Below are 21566 nucleotides of genomic sequence, written 5' to 3' on the forward strand. Positions count from 1 at the left end.
AAGACTGAACAACGAGGAGCCAGGAATATTAAGGTAGCATGCTTAAAAGGAAACCTCAGCAGTAACTGGAAAGTGCACATGTTCCAAAAGGAGGCGATGGCTGTATCCAGATGATCGTGAAGAGAGAGGCCTAAATTAATACACTGGGTATGGCACCCAAAGACAGGAGAGAACAGAGAGACTGGGGGTAGAGTGGAGAGCTCTGTTTGGTGACTGAGAGGTGGGCGAAGGAGGAGGACTGACCAGGCCCTGGCTTCTGGGTCAGGGAGCCTGGATATTGTACTGTCTACCATCATGGAAACACCCTACCTTTTGATTTGAGCAAAACTAAACTCAAAAATCCCTTTCCTTCTAACTCTGCTCTGATTCCTGTATCTGATGTGATTCCTTTTATCTCTGCTCCCCTGCTTTTCATGTGTAATGGTCATCTGGTAAGTAGTAATGCACATGCATCAGCTTTCATTTAACTTATTATGATCTTTTAGGTATTCTCTCTCTCTCTCTCTCTCTCTCTCTCTCTCTGTAAGCTCACCAAGAGCAAGCAAAAAGGATAGCTCAGATTTCCTATCTGCTGCAGCACAGTATATGCTCAGTAAATGCTAGCTGACTCAAAGCAATTGGTGAAATAAAAATATCCATACAAAGAAATAGCTAATTATCATCTTTTTTACAGTCTTAACGTTTTAATATACCTCCTCCTTTCCCTAATTCAATGAAGTTTAAAAAGACATTCGCAGATGCTTGTGAAATGAAAACATTCTCCCATCGTCCAGGGCTAGGGCAGACATGGCTATAGCTTTGCTGACATTGGCAATTTATTTTCAAGATCCATCTATTGCTTTAGAATTATAAAAACATCTTCAAGAGATATAGTTATAACATGAATGCCCGAGGCCAATGGGGATACCCACAGACTGAATCAATATACCACTAACAGCTAATACCAAAAACTTTACAAACATCTGCTTTTTTTGTCTGACTCCTGGATTTAGGGATCTGATTAAATAGTTATAAAGCCCACGCAACAACTTGTAGAAAAATTTAAATCATCACAAAACTGTAATTACGGAGTTAGTAAGTACCTAAGCAAACTAAAACTTTCCAAGACAGGCTGCTACGGTGGAAGACACTGTTCTTTCACAAGAACTTGTTAATTATAGCTTCATTTGCCCTGTGTACAACTGTCTGACTGTTTTTTTTAAAGTATACATAAGGATGGAAGGACAGGCAAGGAGATGGGAGAGAAAAATTAGTAACTATTTTAGCAAAATTATGATCTATATTGCTAGCTTCCTTTAGTAAAAGTAAAAATAATTCTCAGTTTTTTAACTATGCATACTAAGAAATTTTCCTAAAATATAAATTTTCTGCCATGTGGCATGATAATATCCCCACATGGGAAAACTAAAGATTAAAAATCCCAGTAATACAGAGCTTATAAATGTAGTATATTTGGCATTATAAAAGTCTCAAATTATATTCAGTAAGGCTCTATCTTAAGAGTTTTTCTTCGTGTCAATATTTGATCTTTTCTATTATTTGCTTATAAAACAAAACTATGTTAAATAAATATTTCCACAAAGTTAAGCTGAAAAAATTTTGATTTTCTCTCTCATATTTTATTCATCACTTTACTCAAGCACAGGCAGCACAGCTGGGAGCAAGAAAAACTGGGTTCTACTCCCAGTTCTTTCATACGATATGACCTTGGAAAAGTCACAGTTTTTCTGTACTTCACTTTTCTTCAGGAAAGACAAACAGCACCGAGCTTGTTTAATTGATCAATATGATATATTATGATGATAATTCTGGCAAAAACATAAACAGGCTGTGGTAACAATTTTTATAAATGTTTTGAGATCTTCAGAGAAACAGTCCCACTAGAGATTACTGGAAACACTGAATAAATCAATATTCCTACGAATCTACATATTAGGAAGGGAGTGCTGGGCAGGGTAATAGCTCAATGGCATTCATTTTATTGACTTAACTGAACTTTGGAATTTTAAGTATTGTATCGTCCTGAGTGCTGTTCATCAGAAAATTTACTACATATACAAATTACTCACTGTAACTTCAGTTACAAGAACTGAGGAGAGTTACCATCACTATACTAAGTTGCCTAAACTCCTAAGGTAGCTGGTAACACTTCTAATACACATTTTATGCTAACAGAACTGTGGAACAGTACTGGTATCTAATAACCCTGCAGAAACTCCAATCTATTAGCCAGCTTCTTTTTTTCTCTCACTTTTGACCAATTATGAGAAACTCTGCCAGAATAACAAATTAATAAGACACCCAAGGCTGGTAAATTTCAATCAAAGAAAACCTGACCACCAATATACAACTGCCCATGTGTCCACGCTGAGATTTCCTATCTGTCCTGCGGATGGCCATTCAAGAACACATTCTTCATGCCGTTTTCAGCAGCTTTCGTTCCCTCTGGATTGGTCTAAAGCCAGAGCATGCAAGGAATGGTGCTGATAATCACACCTCAGTATTCCTCCCATTCAGGGACATATACTTACAGCTGCTGCTCCAAGACTTTAATAAGGACTTTATGCTAATTTCAAAAAACACAGAATCCTGTAGACTCAACATTGTGTCCCGACCGGCTGCAATAGCAGCAGCAGCAGCTGCGGCGGCGGCGGCGGTGGCAGGCGGCAGCAGCAGCTCTGTGGCTCTGTCTCTCCGAGCCGCTGTCCCCTCTCCCACAGGCAGCAGAGTTTTGGCCCTCGGTGCCTGGCTTCATTACCATGCAGTTCCCAGTGACGCACAGCTATAGTGGAAGCGCTGCTGAATGCAGATGAACTCTCCAGCTGAATAAAGCCTTACAAGTTTATTATAAGTGTCCTGAAGGACACCCTCACCTCTCCTTATGCAGACCTGCACATGGCCAAAATTAGCCTCTCTGTTTATGCTCCTGTGATCAGTTCTGAGGCGCAGAGCCTCCAGCTGCTCTCACTGTCCTCACTACACAGACAAGGGTAGAGGCTCTGCCTGGGATGCCAACTTTTTCCACTAGCTGTGGCCCTAAAAACACTTTAAATGAATTGGGATCTAGCATGAGATTTTTAAATCCTTTGCTTGAATGTCTGACCCCAGCCAGACCTCTCAAAAAATACCAGTGCTATCTGTCCCACTCCAGTGTCAGCTTCTCTGGGTGTTTTAGTAGTAAATTCCCTCCACCCCCTGGCATAAGCAGTGATTTTCTCAGCGTGCTTACAATGATACAGAGTCCACCGGCTCACTTGCCGGCTGGTGATAACGCTAGCTACGGAATGCGAAGATGATGTAATGAACACTGGCTGAGCCTCTATCAGCCTCCAAAACTGCTCAGCTCAGGCAAAGTTCTTTCCTGCTGCATGCAATTCATTAAAAGAGCTAACTCCATTGTAGTATAGGGATTGCTTTTAACAATTGGGTTTTCTACTCCTAACACAATACTCAATTCCCCCAAAATCTTAAGAGTCAAAATGTCAGTGAGCAGTGAGAATTCCTCTGGCTAAATATACATTTGTAAAACTTTATCCTGCAGAAATTACTTTAAAATAAAAATAGACCCTGTTGGGCTGGGGATTTAGCTCAGTGGTATAAGTGCATACCTGGCAAATGTGAGGGCGTGAGTTCAATCCCCAGTACACACACACAAAAAAGTAGACACTGTTAAAAGCCTCTCTTCAAAACAGTAAATAAATAAAGAAAAATAAAATTCACAACCAAAATGACAAATAATTGATTTTGCCAATATCAAAAGCAAAATGCTCTGACCTCTGTTTACTGCCACCCTGGAAGTCACTGGGGCATGTGTGTAGAGTTGTTTCTCCACCTGACACAAGGATTGGTACATTTGCACCAATCCATCTATACAATGTGTTCTTTAAGTACAACTAAGAATAAGTAAATGCAGTGATCAAAGTCACCACTGAATAAATTATTCAGGGCCAAATGATGAGGCACTGCTTTAGAAGCCAAACTAACACACTTTCATGCATAAGTACCATATACTAAGGAAAAAAGATAACCAGTCATCAAGACATACTCAATGGTATTCAGTGGAGGTGGGGTCACTAGAAACTGTTTTTCCAAGCAGTCCTAGAAATCTGGTATAAATCTAGGCCACTCCTACTTCCAACAGACCCAACAGATAACATCACACCAGCGATACACAGAATCCTAACCCCACAACCTTCTTGTCTGGATATAGCTTTTCCATCAGAGACATCTCAGATCAATTTAGGCCAGCCTTTCTCCTGGAATAAAGGTTCACAAATGTCTTCATTTGTGAAATGGATAAAGGACATTCTGCAGTCCTGTTCATTCTTAAACAGTGACAAAGTATGTCAATACCCAAAAGCTCTCGAGTTTTACAGAAACCATTTCCCTTTCCTTTCTAAAATACTCCCTACAGTGATTTCACAGTACAATTTCTCTTTATTAAATAATTGCTTAAAAATTTAGAAAATAAGGTAATCTAGACCCAAACAAACTGTACCAATAAATGTCAAGGTTCAGACTGAGCCAAGAAACAAGATAGTAGACATACTTTGCCTGTTCTTTCTATCCCTATTGAAGTAAAACACAGCATTTTCCAATTACATGTAGACTAATTCACTTCGTACATGTGGGCAGAGTCTGGATCAACCCTGTTATTTCAACTACTCATCATACACATCATAGCAAAGGCTAATGGAGTATTTCCTTTCTAATGCTTAAATTTTTATTATGCAAATCCCTCAAGTATTAACTGAGAAAACTACATACATATCCAACAATCCTTTTACAAAACCACAGAAGAGTTCCACTGTGTTCCAATTTCTTTCTCAATCCCTCAATTATTTATCCGGTTTTTAAATTATACAAATGATATCACCATTATTCTGCAAAGGAGCACTGTATCTTTAAATTGCCAACTAACCTCAGAAAACAAGACATAGTCTAAACCTACCGCAAGTTTATCCAAAGACCAAATCTCAGCTTTCTATTTTCTTTTTTCTATAAATTCAGATTTCTCAAAGTTGTATTATACACATATATTTTTAGTATCATCATCTTTTTTTTCAAAAATCGTAAGTTACTTTTTTTGAGACAGGGTCTTGCTATGTAGTTCACACTGGCCTCAGCTCACGGAGATCCTCCTACCTCAGCCTCCGAGTGCTGAGACTGCAAGTGTGTGCCACGACACCCCACTTGACAACATAGCCTTAACAAAGAAAAAAGCCTAATTTGGACAATTTTATTCAACTGTACTTCTCACCTTCTAGACTATATTCAAGAATGTTTTTTAGGGCTGGGGATTTAGCTCAGCGGCATAAGCGCCTGCCTTGCAAGCAGGCAGTCGTGAGTTCGATCCCCGGTACCGATAAAAAGGAAAAAGACAAAAAAAAAAAAAAAAAAAAAAAAAAAAAAAAAGAATGCTTTTTAAATGATGCTTTAAGATACTTTTAAGAAATTCAACATTTCAATATTATCAGCCTTTATTGAGGTCCCTCTGGCACATGTCAGATATTAAAGACCGGGTGCAATGATGATCAAACAAGTTGTCTTGCCTTCAAGGTGTTAGAAAGCAGGTTTCTCTCTTTCCATCAGGCTTCCCACTTAATTCTTAGCTGTATTATCTGGCATTTTAAGGATTCATGAAATTAGTACATTGCTTTACATTTTTAAGTAGAAGGCAGTCAAAGATAAACTGTTACACACCAAAACAATGTGTACCAGGAAAAATTCTCAGTAAATCTTACAAAATATGGCTATTTAGATATGGGAACTGAACAAAATGTTCTTTGATATATAATAAAACTGGGGTTTAACTGAAACGATCATATAATTCACTGAAATTTAATGTTCTAGCTACCCAAAAGGACATAAAGCTCTTCAATTACTTACTCATTCTTAGGAAAAGAGTACAAATATTTGGGCTACTCATCATGCTAAGAATTGTTTAAATATCTCAAAAATTATTCAACCGGTATTCAAAACTAGCATACATGGAAAACATTGAAGTTAATACTTTTTAGAAGACAAAATGTCAAATACTCCATCATTCCTAGAGCTTTCTACAGTCCCCACAGATTTAGCCCCTTCAAAAGATCCTCATCCTTTCTGGAACTTATTAGAGGTTGAGAAGCTTCAAGTAAAGGAAAAGATGCTAAGAGGTCTATCACATAATTAAGTACCTTACATGGAATTCAAACAAAGAAATTGCAAAATTCACTTCATATTTTTCTTTGAAACCTCATTAAATAATACAACAAAACGTTAGTAGTAACTATAACACTAGTTGACATCTACTTCTTGGAGTATTTACTTGTTTTTTCAACATTCCCCAAATTTTCTACAGTGAATATTTAACACTTTAACACATAACTACGAACCAGGACTCCTTGGAGAAATGGCTGGTTCCGGAGTAGGACAGGAAGAACACAAGAAAAGCCTGGAACATCTTGGAGAATCAGAAAGAGGGAAGGCAAAAAAAAAAGCATGTTGTGTGTCACAGGAATAGACAGACCAGCTCAAAGAGCTCTCAATGGCCAAAGCTGAAGCCATCAGAGCAACAAAATAAATTGTACAATTTGGGAACACAACCCAAAGTATAGAATAAATACCCACTTGGTCTGTGGTAGCTAGTTATACCAACATAAACCCTAATATAAATAAATGACTGAACACATAAAAAAGGAGAAGAGATAAATTATACCACTGTATAGAAAAGAGAACCAAGGGTCCAGGGACTTAGCTCAGCAGCATAAGCACCTGCTTGGCAAGCGTGAGGTCATGAGTTTAACCTCCAGTACCAAAAAAAAAAAAAAAAAAAAAAAAAAAAATCCCAAAAGGAAACCAGAAAAGAGAAGCCAGCAGGCCTGACTGCTATTCCTTGATGGGCTGCCTTATGGGGTTGGTCTCTGGATACCATTTGAGAACTTAGCCTTGGAGAGGTTCCCATTACTCCCAGAGACAATGAGTCGTTTCCTATGCCTAAATTGTTTGTACAGGGAATATGGCTTACACCTAACACCTGCTTTCCTTTTGAAGTCTAAAATCGGGAATATGCCAGCAGGGGTCATCTATATGATCAGCTCAGACAAGAACCCTGGGCAATGAGTCTCTATAGAGCTTCCTAGGCTGATAACATTTCACTTGTGGCATCACAATATGCCGCTGTGAAATACAAAGTATAAGAGAAAAAGGATAATTTTATTACCGAGAAATCTGACGAATACTACCTCAGCTAGAAGATCATGTTTAATGTCCCCAGCGATGCCATGCTAATGGTACTCATTCTTGACAAAATGAGATGATTATGGCACTTCACCTGTATTCTGCTTCCCAAAAGAGCATAAGCTCAGCAAAAAGAGACGAGAGGGGAGGGGTGGAAATGGGGGGGGGTGGCTGGGGGAGGGGGGGAGCAAACCACCTAATCCAAACTAAAGCACAGCCTACAAAACACCCACGCCGGGGCTGGGAGCACAGCTCAGGGGTGCAGCGCACACACAGCATGTGCAAGGCTATACTGAATACCCAAACAATACTCACAATATCAAGTTCATTAAAAACGTGGAAATTCTAAGAAAGTATTACATCCTAAAAAAATCTGTGGGTGGGGAGAGAACAAGTAAAATGAAAGTGGTATTTTGGAATAGATCATTGAACAGAAATAGGGGGAAAAAAAGGATAGACACTAAGGAAATCCAAATAAAAGTATGAGCTTTTGTTAGTAATAGCGTGTCAGTATCAGTTCACTACTTGTGAATAATGAACCACAATAGTGTATCACAAAAAGTTGGATGGTAACAGTTGCTATTGAATGTGGAGGATACATACATTTTTTTTTTTTACTATCCTTGTAACTGTTCTATAAATTTAAAAGTATTCCAAAAGAAAACATTTGTGTGTGTGTGTGATACTTATATAAAGGATGTAAACTTCTTTCATTCCAGACTTTTGCTTTTGGCCTGATAGCATAATTGGATTTGGACTCATTTTCCACCTATAAATAACTATGTACAAACTGTAAGACTCAAGGTATTCAGATAATAGACACAGGGGTGTGTGATTTCTTTCTTTCTTTCTTTCTTTCTTTCTTTCTTTTTTTTTTTTTTTTGTCTTTTTCCTTTCTATCGGTACCGGTGATCGAACTCACGATTGCCTGCTTGCAAGGCAGGTGCTTATGCCGCTGAGCTAAATCCTCAGCCCCTGGGGTGTGTGATTTCTGAGAAGGAAAACAAACTAGAGCATCACAATTCTTTCAACTTTCTGCCAAGAGGCATTTTCAGTGCCTAGAGCTACTTTTCAGAGCAAGGAGAAGATCCCATGAAAACCCACAAACCACAGAGGTCCCCACTGAATATGCAGGACACATCAGATACTCCAGCAGGACTGTGCCTTGTAATGGAGCTAAAGGCTTCTTAAACCCTCCTTAAAGTTGCTTCAAAGGCTCCAAAATAATCTCTAAAATATGCCTCAAAGAATCACTAGCAGATCTGCAAGGAACTACGTTCCAGAAGGAGGAAGGCACTAAAAACCCAGCAACCAACAATGTCACCTTTACAATGTCCAAAACCTGATTTAAAACTACTAGGTGTATCCACAAGAGAGAAGATGCAACTCATAAAGATGATCAGTAAATTCAATCTAGAAATAATAGAGATGATTGAATTAGAATTAAGATTCTTTAACAATTATAAACAGTTCAATGATTTAAAGGAAAAAATAAGCACAATGAGGAAAGAAAATAGAAGTCATAAAAAAGAATTCCATAGAACTTTGAGAGGAAAATACTCTCCCTTTTTCACAAAGGATATATTCCAAGACCTCTACTGGATAGTGGGCTAAAACTGCAGGTAATACTAAACCTTATATACGCTATATCTTTTCCTACATAAACATATCAATGATGAAGTTTAATTCACAAATTAGATGTAATAACATTAACAACAATGTATTAGAACAATTACAACACACTGTAACAATGTAGGCGCTGTCTCCTGCCTTGCTCTCTCAAACCCTTCATGCATCCACCTTTCCTCTTGCGATGCTACGCAAATCATGATGCCTACATGATGAAACGAAGCAAGATGAGTGACTTGGGCCTTCCATCACAGCAAGAGGAATCTGTATGGGGTCACCTGAACACACCACTGTGACCCACAGCAGCTCCACCTATAACTTAGCATAGCTTCTAAGTGAGTAGCAGGAGGGTCATGTACATGGAAATGCTGGACACAGGGATGATTCATATCCTGAGCAGAATGGAGCAGGATGGAGCAAGATTTCATTGTGTTACTCAGACGAACATATAATTTCAAATCCATGCTCTGCTTATTTCTGAAATTTTCCACTCACTACTTTCAGATCAGGGTTGACTGCGGATAACTGAATCTGGAAAAAATGAAAAATATGGATAAGGGAGGACTAATGCATCGGAAATAATAAATTCACTAGGTAAGACCAATAGAAAATTAGACTATGAAAAAAATCAGTAGATTTGGAAATCTGCACATAGTAGCTCTCCAAAATGAAGCAAAAACAAATCAGTAAGATGATTCTAATAAAATGAGTAGCCTCAGGGATTCATGGAATACCACTGGGTCTAACACAGGTAGAAATGAAATCTCAGAGTGAACAGAAAACACTACATAAAAAGGAAAAATTATAATCAAATTTTCTAAAATTGATTGGCCCTTAATCTACAGATCTAAAAATCTCAAGAACACATGTGTACCTGTATGCACTCATGCCAAGGCACCTAACAAATTAATAAAACCCAGAAATAAAAAAATCATAAAAGGAGTTCAAACAATTGATTACTTGCAGGGAACAAAGATCTCTCATCTGAAATATGTAAGGCAGAAGTTGGAATGACATCACTGAAAAGCTTAAAATATAAAACTGCTGACCCAGAATTTTATATCCAGTGAAAATGTCTTTCAAAAAAAGCAAAATAAAAACTTTTAGAAAGCAGACAACAGCTAAAAGAATTTGTCCCTGGTAGACCTGCACTACAAAAATATGGTACAGTAAGTTCTTCAGGTGGGAAGAAAACCATAAAAGATGAAAACATGAATCCATACAATCAAATGCAGAATACCAGTATTTTTCACTTCAAACATTCTTTAAAAGGTACGTTTAGAAGGTCAGCCAAGGTGGTGCATTTCTACAGTCCCAGCACTCAGGAGAACTCCATTAATTTGAGACCAGCCCCAATTATATAATGAGACCCTGTCAAAGAAAGAAGGGGGGAGGAGAGAAAGAGAGAGAGAGAGAGAGAGAGAGAGAGAGAGAGAGAGAGAGAGAGAGAGAAAGAAAGAAAGAAAGAAAGAAAGAAAGAAAGAAAGAAAGAAAGAAAAGCAAAAGAGATTAAGTTATAAGCCAGGCGTGATGACTATAATGAACTTGGGGGTCTGAGGCAGGAGGATTGCTGTAAGTTTGAGGTCAGCGTAGGCTACAACAGTGAGTTAAAGACCAGTCTGAATTACACAGTGAGAACTTGTCTTTTAAAAAAAACTTGTTTATTTACAGCATAGGGATGTAGTTTAGTGGTGCAGCACTTTCCTTGCATTCTTAAGGCCCTGGGGTTTAATCTCCAGCACTAAAGGAGGGTGGGGGATAAGAAAGACACAGCTAGGTAGAGCGGTGTGCTTTTCAGTTCATACTACCTGTAGAAAATTGGATGTGCTAGTGCACACCTGTAATCCCAGCACTGGGGAGTCTGAGGTAGAAAAATCATGAGTTTGAGAATTTGGGCTACATAGTGAGCTCCTGGCTGGCCTGGACTACCCACCAAGGCCCTACTTCATAAAACAAAAACAGAAAATTTTTTTAAATCAAACACACACACACACAACTACAAAAACAACACATAAGATGGAGAGATAAGTTAATTACAGAATAAATTAGAATATTAGAAAGTATAAAATTAATCTAAACATAGAGAAAGGAAGAAAAGGGGAACAAAACAAATGGGTAAAAAGATTCAACAGCAAGGCAGATTCAAATCCCACCATATCAAAAACAACATGAAATACAAAAGATCAAAACACTGTGGGAAAACCTAGTGAATAACACAGATCCTTATGCCTTTAGGCAAGGTTAGACTCTAATGATGGAGATAAAAAGTGTGTTGCGTGTATGGGAGAGAGAAAGAGGGAGCGAGAGATCTCACATAAACAGGTACATACAAAGTTATGAATTACGCCTTAAAGGGGGTATTCTGACACTGAAACCACAAGAAGCCCCTAAGACAGGGCTGGTCAGAACACACTGCTCTGGGAACAGTACCAAACCTAACAGCTCTTCAGCAGGGGCTGTTCCTCTCAAACACGAGTGGACTTTTAGGCTGAACCCCAAACAAGCAAAGACAGACATTCTCACAGAGCAGGGTAAGAGCAGTCCCGCCCTCCACCTGAGTCTTTTACTTCCTTCCTGGGGTGCGGGGTTTCTCAAAGACCCTGAAATACTCACATTCTAAGAGACACTGAGGCAGACAGGATAGTGGTGGGGAAGGGTTCTGAGCAGGAATGAGATCAGAAAGGCCATGCGATTGGTCAGGTGGAGAAGGCGCTTGAGAACATTGCTCAGGAGCGAGACGGTGACTTTAGAAAAGCAACTGATGACAGTGCCAGGCAAGGTCGCACCAGCAGGGGAAGTGGTGCAGATGCCCACTCCCTGCTGGAGACATCCTGATGTATGTGGTGACTAACAGGGTCAGGGGAGAAGCTTAAGCAAGTGATCCACAGGCTAGGGGGCAGGGAAGAGGGCATGGCTAAGTGCAGGTACAAGTGACAGGAATGAAGTCTTGGCCATATAAATACAAACTACTGAATGGTAGCAAACCTATGGCAGGTGGGTTATCGGCTGCTTTTTTTTTTTCTTCTTCTTCTTCTTTTAAAACAAAAGATGTTAACGTATGAGGGGGTTTTCCCCCTACACTAAAACTCAGTATTCAGGCTTAATTGCAGGACTGGCACTCTGTGATGAAGTGGGTCTTGGGCTGTGGTGTGGGCACCATCTCTAAGAGGTACCATCACCGTAAAGGGGGCGTCAGTCAAGAGGTAAAGAGGCATAGAATAAGCACACACCAATCCTTCACAGCTCTCCGGGCATCCTCTTTATTCACAGGGTTGGGAGAAGGAACTTCAAGCAAACAATAACCACAAATTAACAGATTCAGCTGAACAGATGAAAAATAGAGAGACAAGAACTCAAATATATAAAGTGCTATGAAAGGCAAACAAAGTGAATTACGAGGGGAATCTGTTCTAAAGCAGTTGGACTTCAATTCTGCATAGAAGTTTCAGGCCATGCCCAAAAATAACCGCTTACACTAGAAGGGCAAATCAAGTTTCTATTCATAGCCAAAAATGGATTTCTAATAAAAACAAGTCTCTCACAAATACCACAGATTATACCAATACATCGATATACTCCCTGATTAGCAACACAAACCAGTAAAGAAGCGTTTAACCAATGCTCTGTCATTTTGGAGTGGATACCTTCGTGGATACACAGCAATTATATTACTTGCATATGACACAAGGTACAATTACCCACCCGTTATGTCCCTGGCACAGGTGTTTATTAATAGTCCAGCTTGTTCCCAGCTTTTGATTTTAGTTCTTTTTTTATCTCCACATTTAAAAAAAAGAAATTGCTTCCTTTGCTATCAATGAAACTGTCCTGAAGCTATAATCATACTTTCTTCTTTGCCCTCACAAACCATACCAATTTGCTATCATTTGTCACAATGCTTTGAAATCCATACTTGAGATTCTAGACAGAAACTTTTAATTGCCGAAAGTAATTTTTGAAGATGCTGTTAATAAAAATCCACATTTTAGGATCTGTATTCTTTTTGGTCTTGAGACAGGGTCTCGCTATGCAGTTCAGGCTGGCCTTGAGCTCACTTTGTAGCCCAGGCTGGTCTCGAACTCGAACTTGCAATGATCCTCCCTCCTCAGCCTCCCGAGTACTGGATTACAGGCATGAGCCACCACGCCCGGCTAGGATTTCTATTTTTAAAAAACTCCTAGGTATAAGACTTACATATTCATAACATACTCCATGTATATATTTACTCTCCCAAAAGACACTAGAATTATTAATATTAACATAGCTTCACTGTCAATATGTGTTATATAGATGTTTCAGGCAGAAAAGTGGATTCACATAACAATTAATGAATCTTACTGGAAAAAGTAAGTAAAATTCAATGTACCCTGGACAGGGTAACACAGAATTGGTGGTAACAGCAGGACTCTGCCAAGCATGAGGTAGCACTGTATCTCTGCCTGAACAGCTATGTACACCACAGCTACCCAGGGCACACAGACACCTGTCACCACCTTTTTTAGGAAGTGCTCCCTACAAAGAGGAGGCTGACAATACCTCCAGCCAATACTCACTCTTCCATTCTTGTCCTAAACTGTCAGTAGTATACTAGATTTTTCAATCAATTGGGGGTTTTATCATTACAGGTGTCTTTGGTATTAACTCTTGTTTTTAAACCAAAGGTTGACTCAGAAAGGCTGTAATTAAGGCATAAAAGAAAGAATCTAAAGGAGGAAAAGAAGAGCCACCAAACGGTAGAGACAATCACATATACACACAAAAATTACATTTAGGAAGGAGAACAGTAAACAGAAAAAATGAAGAAGCTGTCCAGTACCACTAAACAGGCAAATGCAACACACACAAAAATACTTAGACAGGGTCGACCTTCATCATAATGCATTACTTAAATATAATTTTGGAAGACCCTAATTTCATAATCTCAAACTCATTAAAGCCTTACTCTAAACTCAATAAATCAGATTCATTTTTTTAAAATAGATCTCCTTAGGTGATTTCTAAGCATATTAAGGTCTAAGAGGAATAACTTCAAAACACACTAATATAGAAATATCTTTATTTTGTTCATATCAGGTCTATAATGTCCTTATATATTTAAAAGCAGAGAATAAGAAATTCCAAATGCCTAAAAAATATAGAAACATTTTTATGTTCCTTACAAAGAACTTTCTAGAGTTAAAGTTTATTCATCAAGCAGACCAGAAATATGTACCAGCCTGTATTTTCTCTTGAGAACAGTGTAAGAGATCAACAAGGACCAACCTTAAATCACTCTTAGAAACAGAAGCATCCATCAAAAAAATCCAAGTGAAAGAACAAGAATTTACATAAAGAATTAGTTACATCTGTAATATTCTTTTGGACTAATGTTTAAGGAAGTTAGTGATGGAATTCTAGCTTTGTTAAGGAAATAGAAAAACAACTTTTGAAAGACATATGGGAAAAAAAAGGACAAATGGATTCGTCTTTACCTCGACTGGCATCTATCTATAAAGAATCATCTGAGGCTGTCTGGGTTAACTCCAGAGCTAATTTAAAAAAATATAAATGAATATGCTCAATAAATTCTATACTAAAAATGATAACAGTGTATATTCTATCTGTATATGTGACAGGATGGGGTAGTTGGGTGGAAGGCATCGTCATAGCCTAGCAGACAATGAGTTCCATTTGTGAAAAGGTCCATAAAACAAAAAGACTAATAAAAGTGATCCCTGTAGAACCCCACACATGAATACCACGGGCATAAAGAAAATGTAGCAAGATACTTTAAAGTTGTTATCTGTAGAGAATGAGCCATCTGGCCTTCAAAAACAGTCACAGGATCACAAGGTTTGTTGTTTGGTTTTGGGTCTTTTTTTAACCGATAGACACTTTATGGTCAGTTATCATAATCTCTCATATTCTACATGAGACCCCTGAAGCCCTGGGAGGCTAAATGATACAGCTGGCTCCCCAATCAAATTAACACTTTCTCAATACCTACCACAGATAAAACACTGCTCTCCAAGGGGAAATTCTGAAAAACACAAGTTTGATATTGGATCTCTTCTTCAAAATTTTTAGCTCCTGTTTCCCCAGTAAATTACCAATATGTAGCTCTCTGATGTCAGCAAAATTCTCTTCTATATCCCATCTTAGGCAGTATTTTCTTCAGCATCTCTTGTTTTGATGATGACGGTCATCATCGTCATCATGATTATTTGAGACCTGGTCTCACTGTGCTGCCCAGGTGGTCCTCAAACCCCACAGCCCAAGCAACCTTCTTCCTTCAGCCTCCTGAGTAACAGCAACAACAGGTGTGCACCATCACACCTTGTAACTATGTTTTGACTTTTACGATACACATCTGGACCATTATCCATTTGTTTCACTCCGCAAAGCAAGAGCTGAGCACTGTACTGGTGATAGAGACTATAGTGGTCTACAAGCCCAAAGTATTTACTTTCTAGTCCTTTACTGAGAAGTTTGCTGAGAAGTCTGCTCCAGGTCATTGCTGCTCGATTTGCAATGTCTTTTGCATTTTGTTTTGTTCTGTTTTGAAGCTAATGGGAGGCTGGTTTTGCTAGATGTTTTTGAAGGAAAAGTCACTAGGCTAAATATGGCAGCTAAATATGACAGCAGCTCTTGTTATCAAGTAAAAACTTGCTCTGGCATATAAAAGACAAGAACCAAAGGACACAAGATTCAAATTTTTAATCAAAAAATACTTACTGGCTGGTTCCTAACCTAGCACCTGTTACTGAGCTGAGCTCTGGGGCTATCCAAGTAAGTCAAAATGACTTACTCCTTGTAAAACAAGCCCATAAAAGAAACAGTACATTTATATTAAATGGACTAAGAGAGGCTAAGAGAAAATATGATTTCTAACAAAGGAAAAAGATCAACTAGGATGATAGGGTAAAGGAAACTATTTGCCCCCAAGGGCTTACATGAAAGACTTATACTCGTCCAGCAGAATTCCTGTTTCAGGAAGCCACCAGAATTAGAAGCTATAACTATCTATAGTTGCTTCAACCCACAGGCCACTGTTTGAACTTGGGTGGAGCTCACCCTCGGACTGGTACATTGCTTCCTGAATTTCCTTTACCGTACATTTTATTTTGGCTTTTAGTAGGTTCCTTCAGTTACATTTTAAACTTAAATTCGGCATTACTCAACTCCTCTGCTGTTCTTTTAACCACATTTTATTTAGCATCTCTTTTTCTGTTTTCTGAGTTGTTTTACTTTTATTTTTTGAGACCAGGTCTTGCTGTGCTGCCTAGGCTGGCCTCAAAGTGCTGAGCTCCGACTCCTCCCACCTCAGTCTCCAGAGTAACTGGAAATACAGGTGTGTACCACCATACCCGGCTACTATCTTCTCATATACATATTTTTATTGTCTTGTTCATCTTTGTGTGTTTTTGTTATTTCAGAATTTGTAACTAATATTTATTTAGTACTTATAAACTTTTCTCCTTCTCTTTTGTGTCACTTATTTCACCTTGGATTATTCAGTGCCTCCTTTTCTGCTTGCTAGGTGGAAAAGCAGCAGGGGTGATCTTCAGAACAGCAGGCCACCAGGAAGCTGTGGAGCCTAAAGAGGCAGACAGAGCTCCCAAAGCTGTCAACGGAACTGGATCCTTGGCAGTTCCAGCCCTTTGGCTTGAAAATTTGGGCTGCTCCAAAAGGATTATGGGTGGGAGCAAGAGGGCTAAAGCATCAGGACAACTGAGAGAGGCACCCTGGGGTAGCGGCTAAAACACCAACTGGCCAGAGGAACTGCACTACACTGCTTGATGGTGACCCATTCCGACCACTGCCTCATGAGGCAGCTGTGCCCCTGTACAGACAGCACAGAGTGGACGTACATACATGAACGGTGGTGGCTACTGAAAGAGTTTTGGCCCAGGCCGGACACTGTAGCTGGGAAAGCCTCAGCCGGAACCAAGGAGCCCCTACCTCCCTTATCCTCGGAGTTTACCTATGGCGCCAAAAGTATACCAATGGGCTACTTGTGCATCCCTAATGCCCCTCAGGCACCACTTAGAACTCAGGCTTTTCCAGGACATTGTCCTGCCCAACAACCTTTTATCACATCAGAATTCTAAAAGATTCTCCATGTCCTTCCGTTTATCAAAACCATGAGCATTTCAAGTGTCAGAAAGAACACTCATCTTAATTCTCTCCCAGGAACATCTTTAAACTTCCTGCTAATAATAGTTAAAGTCTTTGGTGAAGAGAATCACTTTTAATCTAGCTGGTCCCCTTCTAAAAAGACAGAGATCCACTATGCTATTCCTCTAGTCAGTGGTAGGGGTATCAAACAAAAAGTTGTTTTCTAGCTTTTGAGGAATCTCCGCACCAATTTCCACAGTGCTTGCACTAGTTTACATTTCCACTGACAGTGTAGTAGACAGAGTTCCTCCCCGATACACACACATCCTCCCCAGCACTTACAGATTGTTCCGATGACCCCATTCTTGCTGGGGTCAGATGGTTATCTCAGTGTAATTTTAATTTGCAATTTCTCTGATGGCCAGTGATAATGAGCATTTCTTTCAAATATTTACTGGCCATCTGTACTTCTGAGAAGTGCGTATTCATTTCAGTTGACTACTTTGATGATAACAATACCCAGCGCAATAACTATTATTATTCTATCATGAAATTGTTTCATTTTTTCATAAAGTGTAAAAAAAAAAAAAAACTTACTTTCTGAACTAAGATAATTTAACCAGTAAGAGCAATGATTTTACAAAAAACAAAATTGAAAACAAAAATCATTTATTAAGGAAATCCATTTCCTAACTGTGAGAAGTGCTGTCTACCCAAATATAGACAGCATTGTGGGAAACAAAAGGAATTTGATCACAAATTTGAGCCCAGCCTGGGCAACTTAGCAATTTACTAAGATCCTGTCTCAAAATTTAAAAATAAAAATAAAATAAAAAGCTGAGAATGTAGCTCATGACAAAAACTCTGGGTTCAATCCCTAGTACTGCAGATAGACAAACAGACCCACCGACAACCATCATGGATGGATGGATGGGCAGATAAACAGACAGATAATTTTAAAATACCACATCAAATATTTGGATTTTTAATATACTTCTAAATTTTGGTTCATCCCTACTGGCCAGCTATGCTGAATTTCTCAATAAGTACAGTATAGCAGTACTTTTGTTTTGTCCATACCTGGCATCAAACTCATGACCACACGTTTGCAAGGCAGGCACTTATGCTGCTGAGCTAAATCCCCAGCACCAGTATTTTTACTGCGGTTTTAAACTGGGAGGTTCCCCCAAAACGCACAGCATTGTGGGGTGGTGATGGAATCTTCAAGAGGTGGGGCCTAGTGGGAGTCTGTGTTGTTGGGGACATACCACTTAAGGACACTGTAGGGCCAGCTCTCTTCTGTTTTTTGTGGGTAGGTGGGTGGGTGAGCGTGTGCGTGCGTGAGTGCGTGCGTGTGTACGTGTGTGTGTGTGTGTGTGTGTGTGTGTGTGCAGTGAGTGATTCTCCTCTGCCACATGCTCCAGTGATGCCCTGCCCACATTCCAAGCAACACAACAGGTAAGCGGACAAAAGCCTGTGAACCTTCTCCCTTTTAAGCTGATTATCTCAGGTATTTGTTGTAGTAGCAGAAAGTCGGTTAACAAACACATCATGTAAACATTTGTATTTCATGCCATCTTTCACGCTTTGTAATGAAATGGAAACAGTATCTCAAGATGCATGTCTCGATGGTTTTGTAAAAGTCATTCAAACAGCTTTGACTTAATCAGTTTATCTTACAGAGTGTTACTTTTAAGAATCAGCTCCTCATTATAAATGAAAGACAGGGTCTTAAAGAATAATGCTTAATACATACTGGAATTAAAGTTTCTTCCATTGAAATACATATTTTAGTTAAAATGGAATGCAACCAAAAAGGTATATATACATTCTTTAAAAAAAAAAAAAAACTGGGTAGACTTCTTTTAAAAATCACACCTAAAATTCAAAAGCATCAAACAACACTATGAGATAAAGTACTGTTTGACTTTCAAACAGTAGCATGACTATCCAACCTAGTTTTTTTTTTTTTTTAAAAAAAAAAAAACCTCTAATCATTTGCTTATGCCTCCTTGAACTTCTAAAAGTCTGAATAACAACTTATCTCACAGGCCTGTGCAGAGACTTAAGTAACATTCACAAACTTAAACTTTGCTAACTTTATATGCCAAACCCTGAAACACATTGAAAACAACAATTCTCTGTTCATCTGATGTAATTTGAGCAGGGAAAGGAACTAACCATATAGACAAATGTCATCATTTTAGTTATTAGTAAAATGAAAAAGACAGAGTGTCCCTTTGAATATGGAAGTTGTCCATACATTTCTTTCTTCCTAAATACTGATACACATTACTTACTCTGTTCAATGTGTGACTGTTCTTGGATTATATGAATTGATGTCCTAATATATTTTTGTCACATTAACACTTCTGCTTGACTCCAAACAGAATGAACAACAACAAAAATAAGGTTGATTCTATCAGAATAAAAATAACTCAGACCTGGAGTTACAACTCTGCAGCTGTCACAACAGAAATCTGAAGAAATATACACGCCTGATTTTTCTGTTTCTATCATTTGCCGTTCTCCAATAGTAAGAAAACACTGCAGTACATTTTTAATAAGTAAAGGGTATTTTCCCCCACAAATTTTCATGCCTTAAGATAAGTATCATATGTTCTACTTCTACTAATACTTATCTGTGAAATCAATTTTGGGGGGTTTTGGGGGGGTTGGTTTTTTTGAGATAGGGTCTCACTATAAAGTTTAGACTGGTCTTGATCTCAGTATGTAACCCAGGTTGGCCTAGAATTTAATGTTCCTTCTGCCTCAGCCTCCCAAGTGCTAGGATACAAACAAGGTGTGCCACCACCACCCCTGGCTAGTTTTGTTTTGTTTTGCTTTTTTTTTTTTTTTTTTGGTCACTGTTATGGTGGGGACGGAACCCAGGATCTTACACATTGAGGCAGGGGCACTGCTACCACTGAGCTGTACCCCTAGTTCCTGAAATCACTGATCACACAAGCAGGACTCATAACAAAAACCATAAGGATATTTAAGTATCTCATGAATAAGATTACCTAACATATACTATGGGACTGTTATGACATTAAGGAAGTAGTTAGGCAGATAAATATTTTACTAACTTCACAATATTGCAACATTATATAGCTATATACAATAAAGTCCCTTTACTCTATAAAGTACAAGTGTTGTGTAATCATTTCATTTTAAAGTCTCCAACTAGAATCACAAGAAAAAGATCAAGAGATCTGTCAATGTTTTAAGTTCAAACATAAAATTCATGTGCGATTTCTACTGTTTTGATACAGTGCCAAGGCCTTGTCTTTTAATGTAGATGTGTTCAATCAGCCCTGTACTTCTTTCCTAAACAAATTCACATAGATCAGCCATGCTTTTTACTTCCACAAGGTATCCCGGGTGAGATGTATTCAATCTTGCACATTCTCTGACCTAAGTTTAATTCAAACACAATTTTTTAAGGAATTCATCTTTAAGGAATCTGACTAAAGCACTCAACATTTTTTTTAACATCAAAATGACTCTTTTCCATCTTATACTGTACCAAATTATGTAACATATAATTCAATTACATAATCGTAATAACACATATAATTGGCATAAACAGGTTTAGTTAAAAATACCACCAACTCTGAGCAGGCCACAACTCAGCCTGTTGGAAAGAAAAAACCAGTGGCTGGGAATCCACGTGCAGTGGGCGGTGGGCATGTGCTCATTTATGTTACAAAGAAATACAGCACACGGATAAATCCAGTGATTTGTTTGAGAATGTCTACAAACGTTTTTAAACATTAAGTTACTTAACATTTAAAGAAAGTTCAAAACTAAAAAGAATTTTCAAAGGCAAAGGAAATGTTCTTTAAAATACTGATACCCTCCTCCCCGCTAATATATCAATTCTGCACATATTTTTGCTAAAGAAATCAGCTGCATCTGTAAATAATGCTACACTTAAAACCAGGTTTCCACATTTTTCTAAGGTAGACTTGTTCTCAATCAATTCTCTCACAAAAGTATAGTTGTCCATCTTCATTAAAATCATATCTAGCATTTCTTAGAAAAAAATTTTAAATACTGAATTAACAATTAGAAAGGTTGAGGACAAGCTGATTCAGGTGCGAGCCTATATAAGGTTCCTTATCAATCTCTGCCTTTCCCTCTCATACTAGTTACATTATTATTAAATGAATGAAACCTTAACACCCCTTAGGGGAACGTTCCAGTCCTTTTTTATGATTTCTGGCTAACCTCCTGCTGTATCTCCACCCTAGGACCACAAATGAACCTCACTTCCTGTTTACTTGTAGAAAGATGTGGATCTTATTCTTACATATTGTACAAGTGTAGTAGCAAATCTTAACATTCAAGAGAAGGGCTTTCATCAGTTATTGGAAATGTAAGGAAAAGACACTTTAAATTTTTTAGTAGTAAGTGTTTGCAGCACACAATAACATTTACATGCTTGTGTAGAGCTGGTACATGCACAGGACACGTCTTGAATTTTGTCATTTTCCTTCCCTTTCTTTCCCCTCGTTCCATCCCTTGATTGCCTTTCCCTTTGAGAAGGATCTATCTCCCCGCTTCCTGCTGGCTCCCTCTTACTGTATTATTTACTCTATCTTTATTTATAATTT

General features: G+C 38.4%; 1 protein-coding gene across 10 annotated transcripts in view; it reads right to left on the reverse strand.

Annotated features, from left to right (window-relative positions):
• Positions 1-21566, reverse strand: part of Fryl (FRY like transcription coactivator) — a 245919-nt gene that overhangs the window by 145766 nt on the left and 78587 nt on the right. The window contains exon 1 of one of the 10 annotated variants that reach the window (XM_063240341.1): positions 2532-3686. The exons of the other annotated variants lie outside the window; for them this stretch is intronic. Coding sequence (XP_063096411.1) covers positions 2532-2604 — 73 coding nt within the window. The 5' untranslated portion in view covers positions 2605-3686. Of the gene's footprint in view, positions 1-2531; positions 3687-21566 lie in introns of those variants that run through there. 10 annotated transcript variants of the gene reach the window in all.

This window comes from Cavia porcellus, unplaced genomic scaffold (genome assembly GCF_034190915.1).
Source record: "Cavia porcellus strain 051 isolate PalLab524CR breed Dunkin Hartley unplaced genomic scaffold, mCavPor4.1 scaffold_30, whole genome shotgun sequence".
Lineage (NCBI taxonomy): Eukaryota > Metazoa > Chordata > Mammalia > Rodentia > Caviidae > Cavia > Cavia porcellus.